Raw genomic sequence first — 16679 nt, 5'->3', positions numbered from 1 at the left:
AATGATCATAAATAAAAATTTATAAATATTTTTTTTTGAAAATTAATTAATCCAAACATATTTTCAATGTTTTTTTTAAAAATAAATAAATAAGAAGTGAAAACAGACGTATTTTCTAAATCTTAAAAATTAATAATTTTTAAAAAATAAAAACAGAAAATACTCTCACAAACCAAGTGCCCCTTATTTACTTAAGTTTTTGTATTCATGCCATTGAGCAATTCTTCATCGATTTCCTCAGTAGTAGTTAGACACATTGATTCTTCCGTTATTCCATTTCCCACTACAATTTTTGCAAACCAACACAAAACTCATTTTTAAGAACGAACAAACCATTCCATTCCATTCAGTAACGAAAAACTAAGCAGAAAAAAATAAACACTCACTCATTATTTGTGACCTTGTTGCAGAGCTTAGATGCGCGCCCCCACCGCAAGAAACCTATGTACCCTCAGCAACCTATTCCGCTCGAAGTTGTTAACCCGCAAACGCAACACCAACGTTGTCCCCTTCACAAAACCTTCTCCTGAATCCGAAGACGAAATGTACCTCTCCTCAGAACCTTACCTCGCTCGTGACACTTCCCAAGGTGTTTTTTTTTTCAAGTTTCAATTTTTACGCCTACCCATGTTTTCATTTACGTTTTTTGTAGAGGTACCTTGTTGCGTTAATGGGTTTTGGTTTCTGGAGCTAAATGAGTTAGAAAAGTGTTGGGCTTTGTGCTGGCAAATGCGCTGGTTTCAGTTGTTTTGTTTTGTTTTGTTTTGTTTTGTTTTGTTTCCTTGGTGGCTACTTTGGTGTTTTGTTGGGGTATTTGGGTGTGTAATCATGTTGTCTTTTCAACGTTTTGGTGCAGGGGATTCGGTTTACGAAAATGAGGATACCAATGAGCTATCTGATATATTGTGCTGTAAGTGTTTGTTAAAATTACTGTGAGAGTACAAGTCTTGTGTTTTTCTTTGGATGATGTGGAGGAGACTAGGGAATTGAAATGTGCCCTCTTGGCTTATATTGTCTTATCAATGTTGGGTATGTGCTGTTTTTTCTTTTGGCAGCTAAAGAGGACAAGAGGTGTGCTTTAGAGGAAATTGATGATGATGAAGAAAAGAGGAAACAAACTGTAGATATACCGTGGATACTGGACCTGTCTCATGGTAAGTTGTCGGAGAAACGGAAGGATGTAGCGCGTGAGAGGAAACAAAAGTGGATTTTTAAATACACGAGTGATGACCGTTTCGACAGGTTAATTAAAATGTGTGCAGATAAACTAGGAGTGGGAAAGACCGTTAATGTGTTTGGTCAATTGGGTCGAGAAACGGGTGTGAAAGAGTATAACACATTGATAAAAATGTGCGTAAAGAAGGCTAGGGCAACTGACGATGAATTCATTGGTGTAAGAGAAATGAGTAAGGCTTTTCACCTTTACAAATCAATGAGAGATCTTGGGTATCCACTAGAAGAGAAAACATATGGTCCACTTCTTCGGTATTTAGTTGATATGGGTTTGGTTCAAGAATTTCAACTTTTCACTGATATTATCAAAACAGAGAACCCTAGTTCTGCTTCACGATTGGGTTACTATGAAATGTTGCTGTGGTTGAGAGTTGGCAATGAAGAAATGATCCGGGATATTTGTGAATATATTACAGTCGAAGCTAGAGAAGAGACTTCTGCTTTACGAGGTTGGTGAATCAATTATTCATGTGCAACAATATTTTATGGTTTCTTTCGTCCAACTTTGAAGATCCAGTGCAGGGTTTTAACAGCAACCTGTAAGAAATTCATTAGTTGCTTTGTTTTTTCACGTAGTGGCAAGGATGATGCCTTCCATAACACATTCTTCTACATTTCATGTGCTATTAGGAAAAAACTAAGTGACATGATCGAAATGTATAACTGCTTTGGAAGTGGATGTTTTGTGCCTTTGTATTGCAATTAACAATTTTTTCTTAATTCATGTCTTAGCCATGTTAGAAACACGGCAAGAAAACTGAATTCATGTGGTGCATGAAACTGAGCTGAATTCAATTCTTGTTGCAGAAAGTTACTTGATGGCTCTTTGTGAAAGTGATAGGAAAATGCAGATTTTGGATGTGGTGAAGAATATAGACGTCACAAAGCTTTCATCTGCAAAATCTATTGCTGATATATTCCAATCATTAGGCAGGCTCCATCTGGAATCTATTGCAGACGATTTACTTTTGGATTTGAGAGCATGTGGTATGATTATGTTCTTATTTTCATATCTAAGCATCATTGCGTATGGTATTAGAGGTGGTGCACAGTTCTGTTTTTAAAATGATGACATTTTTTTATATATATATGTTTTCCGCTTTATATTTCAACTGTGTTTGTCCTGGGATTTATGTATATTTGATGGGTTCTATCTGATTTGTAAAATGATCATTATTATATAGAATTGTAAATGCAATTTTAATTATAATAGAAATTGGAATTAGTTTAAAATTGTAGTCTTAATGTTTGGACTGCATACTAAGAGTTAATTTTGCATGGAGAAAGGTCTATCCATGACTATTTGGAAGCATAGAAATGCCTTGGTGTTTAATAACCAGGATTTCTGCTCTGAAAAAGTCATGGATGAAGCTTTATTTCTCACTTGGTCCTGGATCAATTGCATGGAGAAAGGTCTCCATATACATTTTAATCAATGGTCGTCTTGCTTAAAGGAGGAAATGTCTTAGGGGTTTTTGTTGTTTGGGTAACCACCTATTGTGGTTAATTTTTTGTAATTGGGGATGGCAGTTTCTGCCTTGTATAATATGTTTTTTCAGTACATCTAGTACTGACCCCTATTAATACTATCAGATTTTTGCTGTGCAAAAAAAAAAAAGAGTTAAGTACAATTACACTATATTCATAATCAAGTTTCAGTTTTCACAGTATTGAAGCTTTTGAAAAAATATTGAAATAATTTTCTCAATTCAAAACAAATTTTTATTCACCATAACGACAATCTTATTTTTTTTATTCTTCCATTTATCATTGTTTTTTCATTTATTATTTGAAATACGGTAAGCTCACAATAGGAACCTGACACCAAGATATTGTGACACAATTTGTGTATAGATCCAGTGTATATATCTTTTCTGATGTCAGGTCTAATTTTTGTTGAAAAACATTAAAACAACTGTATCCCTGTACATCAAGAAATTTTCCATATAAAAGCACATGCTTAAGAAACCCCTTGACAAGATTTGCTTAAATTTGGTCATACATGTTTCATGCGAAGTCATAACTACCCAGAGCTTAAAATCCTAGATATTGGGGAAGAGGAAGAGGAAATATGGAAGTCATGGTACTCAACAGCAACAATGCAGTCAAGACCAAAGTTGATAAAAGAGTGGTAAACGGAGATAGGGATGGACATTGGTGCATTCTAGTAGGGTAGGGAACAGAGGGAATGAATAAAGGTGAAACAAGATGGAGAGATGTGGGAATGGGTTGGTGTTCAAAGGGCAAAGAGGGGGCAGTGGGATAAACCAATATTCTCAATAACCAAAAAATAATTGATTTTCAACACATAGGAAGATTTATTGTGAGTTCATGAATCATTAAGAGGGAAGAATCAACATAGATAAATAAGTCAGAGGAGAGATAGAGAGTGTATAATCGCAATGCACTGAACTTGGTGGCCAGATCAATTGTCAGAATTTGTGTGCGGGTCCTTGTCCAAGAATGAGGGAGAGTTTGTGTTAGTGTGCTTTTTGTTCATAAGTTCCTTGGAAGTACCTTGGACTCATTGCCCTCTTGCTTATATTCCCCTCTACTTGTTTCTAAGCCACCAATGTGGAACTTGTTCTCCAGCACTCTCCTTCAAGTCTGACTGACTTGGCCTAGTTGTGACTTGTCTTCAATTTCTATTATGGATTTGTACTTCAAGTTTGGGTTTTAGAGGCCACAGATCTTAATTTCATTTATTGCCTGTGCTCCTGTTCTTGAATTATAGAAGCATCGTGCCTGTTTTCATTATTTTAAACCTTTTTATTTGGGCCTTGTAATATTATTTTTTCCTCCCACTCTGTTTTGGGCTTTTGAATTTTCCTTGGATATAGGCTTTGGCACTCTGATACAAAATTTGAATTTGTGTGCGGGCCCTTGTTCAAGAATGAGAGAGAGTGTGTGTGTGTTAGTAGACTTAGCTTGAGTGATCTGTTTGTCCAAAAATTGCCCAGACACTTTGGAGTTTGGACTCATGACACTGCTGCTTATATACCCCTTAACTTGTTTCTAACCCATCAATGTGTTGGGCTTGTTCTCCAACAAAACTTTTGTTACATCCTTTGGTGGTTGGTGAGTGACATTTGGAGCTTCAAATCCCTCAAAGATGAAAAAAGATTAACAAGAGAGGCAAACCTTTTTTTTTGGAAGGCAGAAAATATATATATATATTAATAAGAAAAAAACTACAGTACCAGGGGTACTGATGATAAACATACAAAGGCAGCTGTGCTGCCAGCCTCCCAAAAAGAGAACAAAAACCCTTCATAAAGCCCAACTACAAGGTATGACACCCGATTAATCAAAGGCCTCCATTAGATAGGATGACCAGTGATTAAAAGGGATATTAAAACCTTTAACTCTAGCTTTAGACCAGGACCAAGCCAAAAATAAGGCATCATCCATAACTTTGGAATTAATAAAAGGAATGCCCTGAAAAATGAGTAAATTCCTATGCTTCCAGATGGCAGAAGTTAAGGCAATCCACCATCCACACCATCTATTCTGATTTCTTCCTGCAACCAAACCTTCACACCATAGACTGAAATGACTTGCTGGGGAAGAAGGGAGAGCTCCGAAAGTCTGAATCCACCTCAAAGATTCCCACCACAGGCCAACAGTGTATCTGCAATGGAAAAAAAGATGTCCTGCCTCCTCCTGCTCACTGTGACAGAGGGGGCAGGTAAGATCCTGCAACTCCACATTTCTTCTATGCAGATTAGCTCTAGTAGGGAGCCTATCTTTGATGAGCCTCCAGGTGAAGATGGCCGCCTTTGGGGGTATCTTCAATTTCCAAACAAGCTGGAAATTTATCCCATCTAAAGCAGTACTTTTTTGACTTGATAGAAGCCGATAAGCAGACCTAGTAGAGTATAGCCCACTAGGATCAGCTTTCCACAGCAACTTATCTTTCAAGTGATTCTGAAGAGTATAAGCAGTGATGTCCTCCATAAAAGCCACAGCTACACCCTCCTCATGCTCGAAGAGATGTCTCCTCCATTTCAAATCCCATCTCCAAATATTCTGTGAGAAGCTACCCATGGTGGAGATAAAATCATTCTGCTGCTTACTAATCAAAAAGAGCTGAGAGTATTTCTGTTGCAGAGTGCTTTCCTCCCCCAACCACCTATCTTTCCAAAATCTGATTTTATCCCCACAACCAGCCTTCCATGCCATATTCTGATGGATAATCTTGAAATCATTGTGCTGATATAATCTCCTAAGGTCTTTCCACCAGTGAGAATCCCAGCAATGAACTTTGTCATTCTGCAATGCTGACCACCCCCCATATTTGGAATTAAGAACCCTAACCCAGGGCTGATTCTGATTAGAATATAATTCCCATATCCATCTTCCCATCAGGGCAGCATTGAACTTGACCAGGTTCTTAATACCCAGGCCCCCTTCCCTTTTGTTGAGGCAAATGTTATCCCATTTAACCCAAGGGATCTTCTTTTGGTCAAGGTCTCCACCCCACATGAAATTTCTCTGAAGAGAGACCAGTCTATCAGCTATTCTTTGAGGAATTTTAAAGAAGGAGAGGAGATAGATTGGTAAAGCGTTTAGAACAGAGTTTATCAAGGTAACCCTGCCAGCCATAGATAGGCTTTTCTGATTCCATTTAGAGAGTTTAGCCTCAAATTTACTGATCAAAGGCTCCCACACCATCTGAGATGAAGATCTGACAGCAATAGGAATACCCAAATAATGAAAAGGGACACCCATCTGCCTACAATTCAGCACCTGAGCAGCTTCATGAGCCCAGCTAACAGGCTTCCCATAAATTCCAAACTGACTTTTGGCATAGTTAATTTTCAGACCAGAGGCCATCTCAAAACCTCCAAGCATTGCCTTCATGGCAAGAACATTCGCCCAAGAAGCTTCCCCAATAAAAACAGTATCATCAGCATATTGGAGGATATTAATAGGCTCCTTATGCTTCCCAACGCAGTAGCTACAAGAGAGGCAAACCTGTTTTTCTGTGTTGTCTTTTCTGATTGTTATATTTAAGGAATTGTGTGGGGTTTAACTGATTTATTTTGTAATTCAAAGTAATTGTCATGTGGAATTGTTCTAATTGTAAATGGCATGTGAAGCTTAGTGTTTGGAACTAGAAGATCAAACCCACCCCCAAATAGGGGTCTGATATAAATGTAGGCTCCTAGAATCTATTTCATAGCCAGAAAGAATGTCTTATCTTTGCCAATATTTATCTAGAATAGTAATGGCTGCTGAAAATCTGTTCCCCTCTGGAAGGATCAAGTATTATCTTCCTCTATAAATTTGTGCACTTTAAATGTAAGTATTTTAATGAGAGATTCTTATGCAATGCAGATCATGATGCAGATAATATTTCAAACTTCATTGTTAGTTATGCTGTTAGCATCCCAAATTTAGCGGTGAGAAACTTCTCATGAATGCTACTGGTAAATGTCCTTGATGCTATGTGATACTGGGATGTCATGCCTGTCTACAGTTTGCTTCTTCCTAGAACTATGTTTCTAATCTTACTCTTACATTTAATGTTGAAACTTCAATCGCAAAGGATGATTCTTGAATTCCAGCTTGCTAGTTTATGTTAGCAACTTGGCATGTATTTGTTGGATAATTGCTTTATGACTGATTTTGCATGCAATACAAAAAAGGATCATTTAGAGGAGTCTCTTTAGTAAATTTCTGCCATAATATTTGAAGTTTTATTTTGGCAAACGCCATACTGTTTGAAGTTGTTGCAAATAAAAGCGGCATACAGGGGATTGACCAAAGAGGAATTCTCATAAACATGGATTAGGATTGAAACTATGCATCTTGCTTATCATACTCATGAAATTTCATATTTGTCCAAAGGATCAAATCTTCTAAAAGATTAAATTATAATGTAGAATCCCATGAATGGTATTATATCTGTAATGCAGCATATAATATATATATATATATATATATATATATATATATATATTTTAAAAAAAATTTGTCTGAAAATTATATTTTAATTTTTTATATGCTCTTTTATACCTGTATCGTGTAAGTTATTTGGGCATTGGATTATACAAAATTATTATTTGATCTTCTGCAACAAATTTCATAAAATTTGAACTGCTATAAGTGATTATGTGATTGATATTTTTTATTTGAAAAGAAAATTTTACATTAATTTTAATATGCATTTATGGAGCAGAAACTGATGTTTGATATATAAAAAAAAATCATTCATGGGCACCCACCTGATAGCTTGAGCTTTTGGGAGAGTTGGTTATTGACATGGTACAAGACTCTAGGGAATTTGTTCCTTGATGCCGTCAAGATTTCAGTACAAGAAGGTGGAAGTCCATGAATGGTTTTGCGTCTCTAATTTTATGTAGTATCTCTATCTCTAATGAGTAATTAATCCTTAAGTTTATATTTATTTCTTATAATACTAACACATGATAAAATTGTTTGTACTATACTTCTTGTTCTTCTATTCTATTTAATTTGGTTCATTACATTCAGTTGTTTTGCCCCACTTATTTGTTTTATATTGCTTGTTTACTATGTGATAAATAAACTTGCTCTCCAGCTTCTCATCTGTGTAGCCACACCCTCCCTTTTATATTATTTTCCATCAATACCGACATATTTTAAGATATTTTGTATCTTTAGCTTTTGTCATTGATAGGCCAAGGTTCTTTAAGTGGTTTGGGATGCATATTCTGTTTGAAGTTTCTCAAAGCATTGTGGATTACTAGTGGCCTTATTTTGATCTGGAACTACTTTAATCTTTCTACTGCTATGAGGTTTTAAACCATCATGCATTCATGCTTATATATTGCAAAAGTACAAAATGTTGATAAAAGTTTGACCACAGTCAAGAGATGCCTGCAAGCTTTTTCTTTCTTTTTTTTTTCCATGTTATTTGGAATAATATTGGCATAAAGTAGTTGTATGTTATGAAAAATGTTTTTTCTTTTGTGTGTGTTTTCATATGTGTGTTGTTTGGTAATGTGGAAGGTAGAAGATATTATTCCAAAATTCAAGAATATGCATGAATTACTGGAAGTGTTGCCTTCAACCTCATCATATGAAAAGCTCATTTTGCATTGCTGTGGATTAGACAAGGTAGAACTCTTTTTATTAATCCTCATATGGTCATTGTGGTTATCAATTTTTTTTTGCTAGTTTGCTAGTTTTGTTAGAAATGTCAGCGAGAGATTCTAACCCACGACCTCTCCTTGCCCCCTTCTCTCTTCACCCTTTAGCTCCCCTTCCCAACCATCAAACCAACCTTATATCTCCTATTGTGGTTATCAATTGGTTGCAAGAACCTTGTTCATGAGAAGAAAAAAAGCAAGAAGGAAAATGATTACAAGACGAGTATTGAGTGATCTCTTAAGAGCCTTTACAGAACACTCAAACCTGCTCCATACATCCATCACTTGCCTAACCAAAATCTAAAATTGGACAAAAGGAAATAGTAATCTGTTTATTATTCCTTAAATTTTATAATAACAATTTATCGCATAATAAAATTTTCTTCTATTCTTTTAGTTCCCCTCCATCATAAGTGACCTTTCTGCTTCTTCCTTTTTTATCACTGACATTTATCCTGACTGATAGGAAATATTTCAGGATCACAGCCTTTGGCTTGTCCATTGACTTTTAAAGGCATGACTAGTCTCAAGGATTTGTAATTATAAGAAAAGAACAGAATAAGAGAAAGTGTCATTAACCCAACACCCTGTTTACTGCAATATTTTGAAAACTAAATCCAAGATTCAATTGGTGACGTCTCTGGATCATGGTTTGATTGATTGAGCCTGGTAATTTTTTTTATTTATCATGATAAAATTTGAACAGGACATAGAGCTGGTTCATGCTCCGACAGTGCTATTGCTTCTTTTTCATTTTTTCCCTTGATAGTTGATTCCGTTATTGCTGGAGAGTGGAGAGGCTGGTCTCTTTTCAGAAAGTAATCTCACATCCCCTTCTTACCACTCACATAGAAGTTATCTGTATCTTCAACTGGATAGAGAAGCAGAGAGAGAAACAGTAGAGAGAGAGAGAAACAGTAGAGAGAGAAACAGTGGGTGGGTGAGAGTTAAGAATAGGAGGGAAAGGAGAGAGAGTATCGGAGAGCAAACTAGAGAGGGTCAGTGTTTGAATTTCGCCGGTAACAGGAAAGGGCATCACCAAAGCTACATGCGAGCAAATTGGAGAGACTGAAAAGATATATCATCCTATTATTTCACCCGATTCCTTGAAGACACAACCGAGAAGGAGCTATGGCAACATTTCAGAAAAGTGGGCGACGTAAGAGAGGTGTTCATTGCTAAGAAAAGAAACAAAAATGGAAGGAGATATGGTTTCGTAAGGTTCAAAGGAGTGGAGGACATGCTTCAGCTAGAAAAGAAGTTAGACAACATTGTCTTCGGTGGTTTGAAGATGTTTGTCAACATCCCAAAATTTGGAAGAGCTGCTCCTGGAAAGCCACAACCAGTAGACTGGAGACGACCACACAATAAGACAAATGCGGAGGAGAACAGACACGCGTACCTGACCATGACGCAAAGAGGGCTCAGGGGAGCGAAGACAGGATTGTACGTGGATGCCGTCAAGGGGAATAATCCAAGAGCTGAACAGGGGAGACTATTACATAGAGGGAACTTCTCAGGCAACAGGTCGCAATCGGAGGTGCAGTTAGACATACCTCTGATAGGGCATAAATGGCTCAATGAAGCATGGGTGGGGAGATTAAAAAACTTGACAGTGTTCGATAAAGTTGAGGATGACATTCTATGGGACTGTGGAGCTAATGTGTCACCAAGGTACATCGGAGATGACATGGTCTTGCTCCTAGGCCTCACAGACGACAAAGCAAGACAAATGATGGATGAAGAAAATGAAGGAGGGAGGACGATGTTTCACACCATGGAGAAGTGGAACCCGCGGATGCGACCTGGGCATAGGTTGACATGGATACAATGCTGGGGAATACCCTTAATTGCCTGGGACATGCAGCAAATAAAGAAGATTGTGGCGGGTATTGGAGAAATGGTTGAGGTTGATGACAATGTAGAGGGACAGTGGAAGATGGACATGACAAGGATCTTACTTAAAACACCATGGAAACCACTCATCCAACATACCGTTAGGGTGAACATCCAGGGGGAGATATTTCAGGTGCATATAACGGAGGAAGGCGGAACATCACCACAGGTGTGCATGTGTCGGCGCGAGATGGAGTACAACTCATCGGACGAGATTCAATCAGAGGAGAGTCAAGAGGGATCGCTATGGTGGATAACGGCGCAGACGTCACAGACTAAGGAAGGATCCAGGCGCTGGGCAGCGGTGCCGCCGTCACAGGGCGGTAGCGATGAACATCGGACCGCGGACGATAAGGCCGGGATGAATGGCGATGCATCATCCTCCTCGGAAACGAGGAGTATCCACCACGCGCCGGACAAGTTTCAGAATGGAAAGGTGCCGACATCCAGCGGACAAAACACCAACTTTGAACCGAAGGACAACAATAGTGCCTATCGGGTCTAGGAGGCAGAATCAGGAAGAGTTAGCGCTAACAATATCAGACCAACCAATCACGCAATCCTTGTCATCTCCTGCAGCAACACAGATACCCAACAAGGTATTGTGCACGAAATGGGGGGAAAGCAGATCAGCGAGACTCTTGGATTTGGCGGAAGGAGAGAGAAAGAGCATAAAAAAGGAAATGAGGAGGCAGAGGTGAACATTGACACGCTGGGGAAGATAAGCAATATTTCAAAATTGTCACGTGACCTGGAGGCATCAGATTTAAATGGGCTGGGCTGTGCTAACCACACCCCCAGCACTTCATTAGTCTACCAAGCAGGCAGCCCCTCAACAAGCAAGGTAGGCCCAAATAATTCCTGGAGAGTTTTTTATAGGAAACGCTGGCGCAAAAAGCAATATGGCCCTCTTCCGGAAGCAGACACGGCCCAACAATTAACAACTAAGCACCCAAACACGCAAGACTCAGCACAAACCCAGATGAATGAAAGAGATCAGAGTTGCAATTACCAATCACCATAGCAACCAATGATCGAGGAAGCAAATGCAGAAACTAATCACCTCAAGGAGGCAGAAAATTTATGGGAGATGATAAAAGATATAGGGGTTACAGTGGGGCCTTCACGAAGGAACCCCCTAAAACAAATAACAAAAATGGAGGTAAGAAACACTAAAGAGGCCGAGAGATTTGGAAGCAGTAGGAGGACCCCATGAACATTATTTCATATAATGTAAGAGGGTTAGGGAGGGGAGTTAAATGGCCAGCAGTTAGAAGACTGGTCAACAAACATTACATAGACATGTTGTGTATCCAGGAGACAAAAAAGGAGGTAATTGAGAGGTCTATGCGTCAAGCTTTATGGGGGAGATACTGAAGTTAGGTGGGAAGCACAATCCTCAGCCAACTCAGCTGGTGGCATACTGTGTATATGGATCGAAAAATCGTTTGTGCTGGAATCGAAGATAATTGGGACTGGTTTTATAATGATGACAGGGAAGTGGCGTTAGGAGGCACAACCAATTAAGATTATTAACATTTACTCACCTTGCGATATTCAAAGCAAAAGACTGCTTTGGGATAGTATCAAGCAATTGAAAGAGCAAAGCCCAGAGGGATTATGGTGCATATTGGAGGATTTTAACAACATCAGAAATCCTGCAGAGAGAAGTGGAGCTGTTCAGAGGGGGTGGGAGGATAATAGCCATAGGGAGTTCAATGAATGGATTGCAGAATTGGAGGTAGAGGAAGCGCTGTGGGTTGGTAGAAAGTTTACATGGGTCAGACCAAATGGAACAGCCAGGAGCAAGCTGGATAGATTCCTAATATCCCCGGAATGGCTTACCAAATGGCCTGGAACCTCTCAATATACATTGGAGAGAAATTTTTTGGACCACTATCCAGTATTGCTCAACTCCAAATCCATTGATTGGGGTTGAAAACCTTTTAAAATTCTTGATTGCTGGTTATCTGATAATTCTTTCAAGAAAATGGTGGTTGACAGCTGGAACTCAAACCAACAAAGAGGATGGGGAGGATATGTGCTAAAAGAAAAAATTAAAACCCTCAAAGAAAGAATCAAGGTGTGGAATAGAGAACATTTCGGGGATACCTTCAGGAAATATAAGAAGATTGAGGAAGATTTAAACAAGTTGGAAGAGGGCACAGAGGATAGACAACCAACTCATCATGAGGTGGCAACTAGGAAGCAACTTCAACAGGATTTGTGGGAAGCAGCTCAATCACATGAATCACTTCTGAGACAAAAGGCGAGATCTAGGTGGATTAAAGAAGGTGATTGTAATTCTAGATACTTTCATATGATGATCAATGCTAGCCGAAGAAGCAACTGTCTGAAAGGTGTGATGGTGAAAGGATCATGGATTGAAGAGCCAGTAATAGTCAAAGAGGTAGTCAGGAGTTTCTTTTCACAGCGCTTCAAAGAATCAGACTTTGGCAGACCTACACTGGATGGGGTACATTTTCAAACTATTACTCGTCAGCACAATGACATGCTGGTGGAGAGATTCCAGGAGGATGAGGTGAAAAGGGTTGTATGGGGCTGTGGAAGTGACAAAAGTCCGGGCCCAGATGGACTTAATTTCAAATTCATTAAGCAGTTCTGGCACATTTTTAAACCGGATTTCCTAAGGTTTTTGGATGAATTCCATGTCAACGGAATTTTTCCAAAGGGATCCAATGCATCTTTCATAGCCTTGATCCTCAAGGTGGTGGAACCACAGATGCTGAATGATTACAGACCTATCTCTCTCATTGGATGCACATACAAGATAGTGGCCAAGATCCTGGCTAACAGATTGAAGAAGGTCATGCCTCTTATTATACACGAAAGACAAACAACATTTATAGAAGGAAGACACATGCTACACAGTGTGATGATTGCAAATGAGGCGGTTGAAGAAGCCAAAAGATGCCAAAAGCCACGCATTGTTTTCAAGGTAGATTATGAGAAGGCCTATGATTCTGTATCTTGGGAGTTTTTAATTTATATGATGAGAAGGATGGGCTTTTGCAACAAATGGATTCAATGGATTGAGGGGTGTCTAAAGTCAGCATCGATTTCGGTCCTGGTAAATGGTAGTCCCTCATCTGAGTTCTTACCTCAGAAAGGACTTAGGCAAGGAGATCCACTATCACCTCTTCTCTTTAACATTGTTGTCGAGGCACTTAATGGCCTTATCTCACAGCTTTGGAGAAAATGATATATCGGGGTTTCCTAGTTGGCAAATCAAGGTGGAAGTCAGTATCCTTCAGTATGCGGATGACACAATCTTTTTTGGGGAGGCAACGATGGAGAATGTTAAAGCAATTAAAGCAATACTGAGGGCATTTCAATTAGTATTGGGCCTCAAAATTAATTTTGCTAAAAGTAGTTTTGGTGCTTTTGGGATGTCGGAGCAATGGACACTAAATGCGGCCAATTACCTCAATTGTAGCTTGATGCCTTTCCCTTTTACATATCTCGGCGTTCTGATTGGAGCAAATCCAAGAAAATGTCAGACATGGGACCCTATTATTAGCAAGTGTGAGAGAAAACTAGTGAAATGGAAACAAAGACACTCGTCTTTTGGGGGGAGAGTGACTTTCATAAAGTTAGTGCTAACATCCATTCCTATTTATTTTTTCTCTTTTTTCAGGGTTCCTAAAAGGGTGGTGGACAAGTTGGTGAGTCTACAACGGACTTTCCTATGGGGGGGTGCGGTCGAGCAAAACAAAATAGCTTAGATCAAATGGGATACGATATGCCTACCAAAGGAAGAGGGAGGTTTGGGAATCAAAGACATCAATTTCTTCAATCTATCATTTCTGGGTAAATGACAATGGAGTTTATTCCACAATCAAGGGGAGCTGTGGGCAAGGGTACTTGAATCGAAGTATGGTGGTCGGAGGAGCCTAAATGAAGCACCTAGAGACAACAATGAATCGATATAGTGGAGGGATCTAAAGTTGGTGTGTCAACATCCGCAGTATGATCTGGTGATGCAGAACTCAATTTCATGGAAGGTGGGATGTGGGGACAAATTTCATTTTTGGGAGGACAAGTGGAGAGGTGGTGAGGGTACATTACTAGAGAAATATCCAAGATTGTATTTAATATCTTCTCAGCAAAATCAACTTATACAGCAGATGGGAGTTTGTAAAGACATTGGGTGAGAATGGGATTTCAGATGGAGGAGACCATTGTTTGACAATGAAGTAGATATGACGGTTTCTTTCCTAAATGAAATTGAGGGCCATAGAATCCAGCCTCAGATTCCAGATCAGTGGGTGTGGGTGGCTGATCCTCAAGGTCAATACTCAGCTAGGGGTGCTTATAATTTGCTCACGAAGGCTGTAACATAGGACATCCAGGATGGAGTGTTCAAGGAACTGTGGAAGCTCAAGGTCCCATTTAAAATTGCTTGTTTCGCATGGCGGTTAATCAAAGATAGGCTGCCAATCAGAGTAAACCTTCGGAGGAGGCAAATCAAGTTAACCAACGTGTTCTGTCCTTTTTGTGGATCATCGGAGGAGAGTGCAAGTCACCTCTTCTTTCAATGCAGCAAAATACTTCCACTGTGGTGGGAATCGTGGTCTTGGGGGCAACTAGTGGGTGCTTTCCCGCAGCAGCCAAGACAACACTTTCTCCATCACATTGGTGGAATGCTGCAGGGAAGGAAGGCTAATAGATGGAAATGGTGGTGGCTAGGACTGACATGGACCATTTGGAAACAAAGAAATAGCATTATCTTCTTTAATGATTCGTTTAATGCAAACAAAATGATGGATGATGCTATTTTCTTGTTATGGACATGGCTCAGACACTTGGAGAAGGGTTTTGATGTTCATTACAATCAATGGTCCACCAATCTGAGGGAAGGGTTTCTAAGTAGTTGAGGATAGGAAATTACAATAAATATATGTAATAGTTATCTCTATAATCATCTCCTGGTTTTCGTCAAACACAAAGTCTGACTTGAAACCAGGTTGTAGCTGTAATTTGTACCTTTTAGTACCACTGGTACTTAATTAATATACATATTCTATCTTTGCTGATAAAAAAAAAGAGAAGCAGAAGACATTTGAAAAAGGTTAATCATTGGTCAGGAAATTATACTATCCCAATCTCTTTTTGATGGGAACCGAGAGTTAGGGCCAGTTATGATGTGGAGAGAAATTCTGTTGTTTACGCCTACAGAGATGATTTTTAAGTGTTGTCTCATCGATATACCTGCATATTATTTATAATTAGACATTAGAGTATGAAGGGAATTAGTCATAAGTGTACAAATACTCCTCTTTATAAACTCATTCACAATAATGCAATTACAAGAACATTTTCAGTTTCTCTCTTCGAATTCTAAAAATATGGAAACAAGTCAAAGCAGTAATTGAAGGCCATGGGTTGCCAAGTTTCATTTAGCACCTATCATATCTGACATTAATCTTTTCTGCTTGAGCTAACTTTTGAGATTGAGTTAGGCTAGTCTATTCTCAATTCTTATAGATCTCCATGTGTTTGATTTGTTGTACAATTTATTTATTTATTTTATAAATTATGAAACAAATCTTTTATTCATATACCTCTGTCTAGCATGACTGCATTTTAATTAAATTATTTCCTTTTGATTTTTCAATGCAGGTGGGCATAGCTCTTGATATTGTTGAAAAAATGTGTGAAGCTGGCTTTACCTTGTCAACTGAGGTGTTACAATGCATATTACAAATCTGTGAGGAATCTTATGAATATATTCTGGTATATACTACATCTTCCTTGGTCCTTACGACAGCGCCCCTGTTTCTTCTTTTTGATAATTTACATAATAATCCATCCATCTCTTCTCAAGTTTTATAAGGAAATGTTTCATTTACAACATTAGTTCCCAATTTTCATAAAATTTGACCCGTTTTGGCCAGTTATCTAAAATTGTGAGGTTGCTTAGAAATGACCAACCAATATTTTACACTACTTGTCAAAGACTTTGGATTTGTGATTTATACAACATAATATGGGAAAAATGGTTGTTGGGCAAGAAAAGCCTTCACTATATCTGGATTTCGATTAGAATTACATAATTAAGTTTAACTTCCTTTTGTCATTTCTGTATTTTCATGAAATTTCATACATAAAGTAGAGCATGCTTCATTTTTTTTAAGGGTGTGTTTGGTTTGCATTTTCATTTTCTGTTTTCATTTCCTGTTTTCATTTTTTGAAAATTGTTTTCATTTTCAAAAGATTTGAATTCTGAAAACATGTTTGGTTTGATTTCTTATTTTTTGTTTTCATGAAATAAAAATACTGAAAATTTATGATATATTGACTTATTGTCTTTTTGTATTTTTAGATTTGCTTAAAACTACATTCATTGTCACCGCCATTTCATTTTAACCGAAATGAGGTTTCTGTTCTCAA

General features: G+C 38.4%; 1 protein-coding gene across 3 annotated transcripts in view; it reads left to right on the top strand.

Moving 5' to 3' along the window:
- The first annotated feature begins 207 nt into the window (after window positions 1-207).
- LOC114417040 (pentatricopeptide repeat-containing protein At4g04790, mitochondrial-like) overlaps window positions 208-16679 on the top strand; it is a 45479-nt gene continuing 29007 nt past the window's right edge. For all 3 annotated transcript variants that reach the window (XM_028382131.1, XM_028382130.1, XM_028382132.1), the window contains exons 1-7: window positions 208-589; window positions 857-910; window positions 1056-1682; window positions 2041-2220; window positions 6574-6638; window positions 8230-8337; window positions 15909-16022. In XM_028382131.1, coding sequence (XP_028237932.1) covers window positions 418-589; window positions 857-910; window positions 1056-1682; window positions 2041-2220; window positions 6574-6638; window positions 8230-8337; window positions 15909-16022 — 1320 coding nt within the window. In that variant the 5' untranslated portion in view covers window positions 208-417. The remainder of the gene's footprint in view (window positions 590-856; window positions 911-1055; window positions 1683-2040; window positions 2221-6573; window positions 6639-8229; window positions 8338-15908; window positions 16023-16679) is intronic.

This window comes from Glycine soja, chromosome 6, assembly GCF_004193775.1.
Source record: "Glycine soja cultivar W05 chromosome 6, ASM419377v2, whole genome shotgun sequence".
Lineage (NCBI taxonomy): Eukaryota > Viridiplantae > Streptophyta > Magnoliopsida > Fabales > Fabaceae > Glycine > Glycine soja.
The sequence above is the reverse complement of the archived record's forward strand: the minus strand, read 5'-3'. Positions and strand labels throughout refer to the sequence as shown.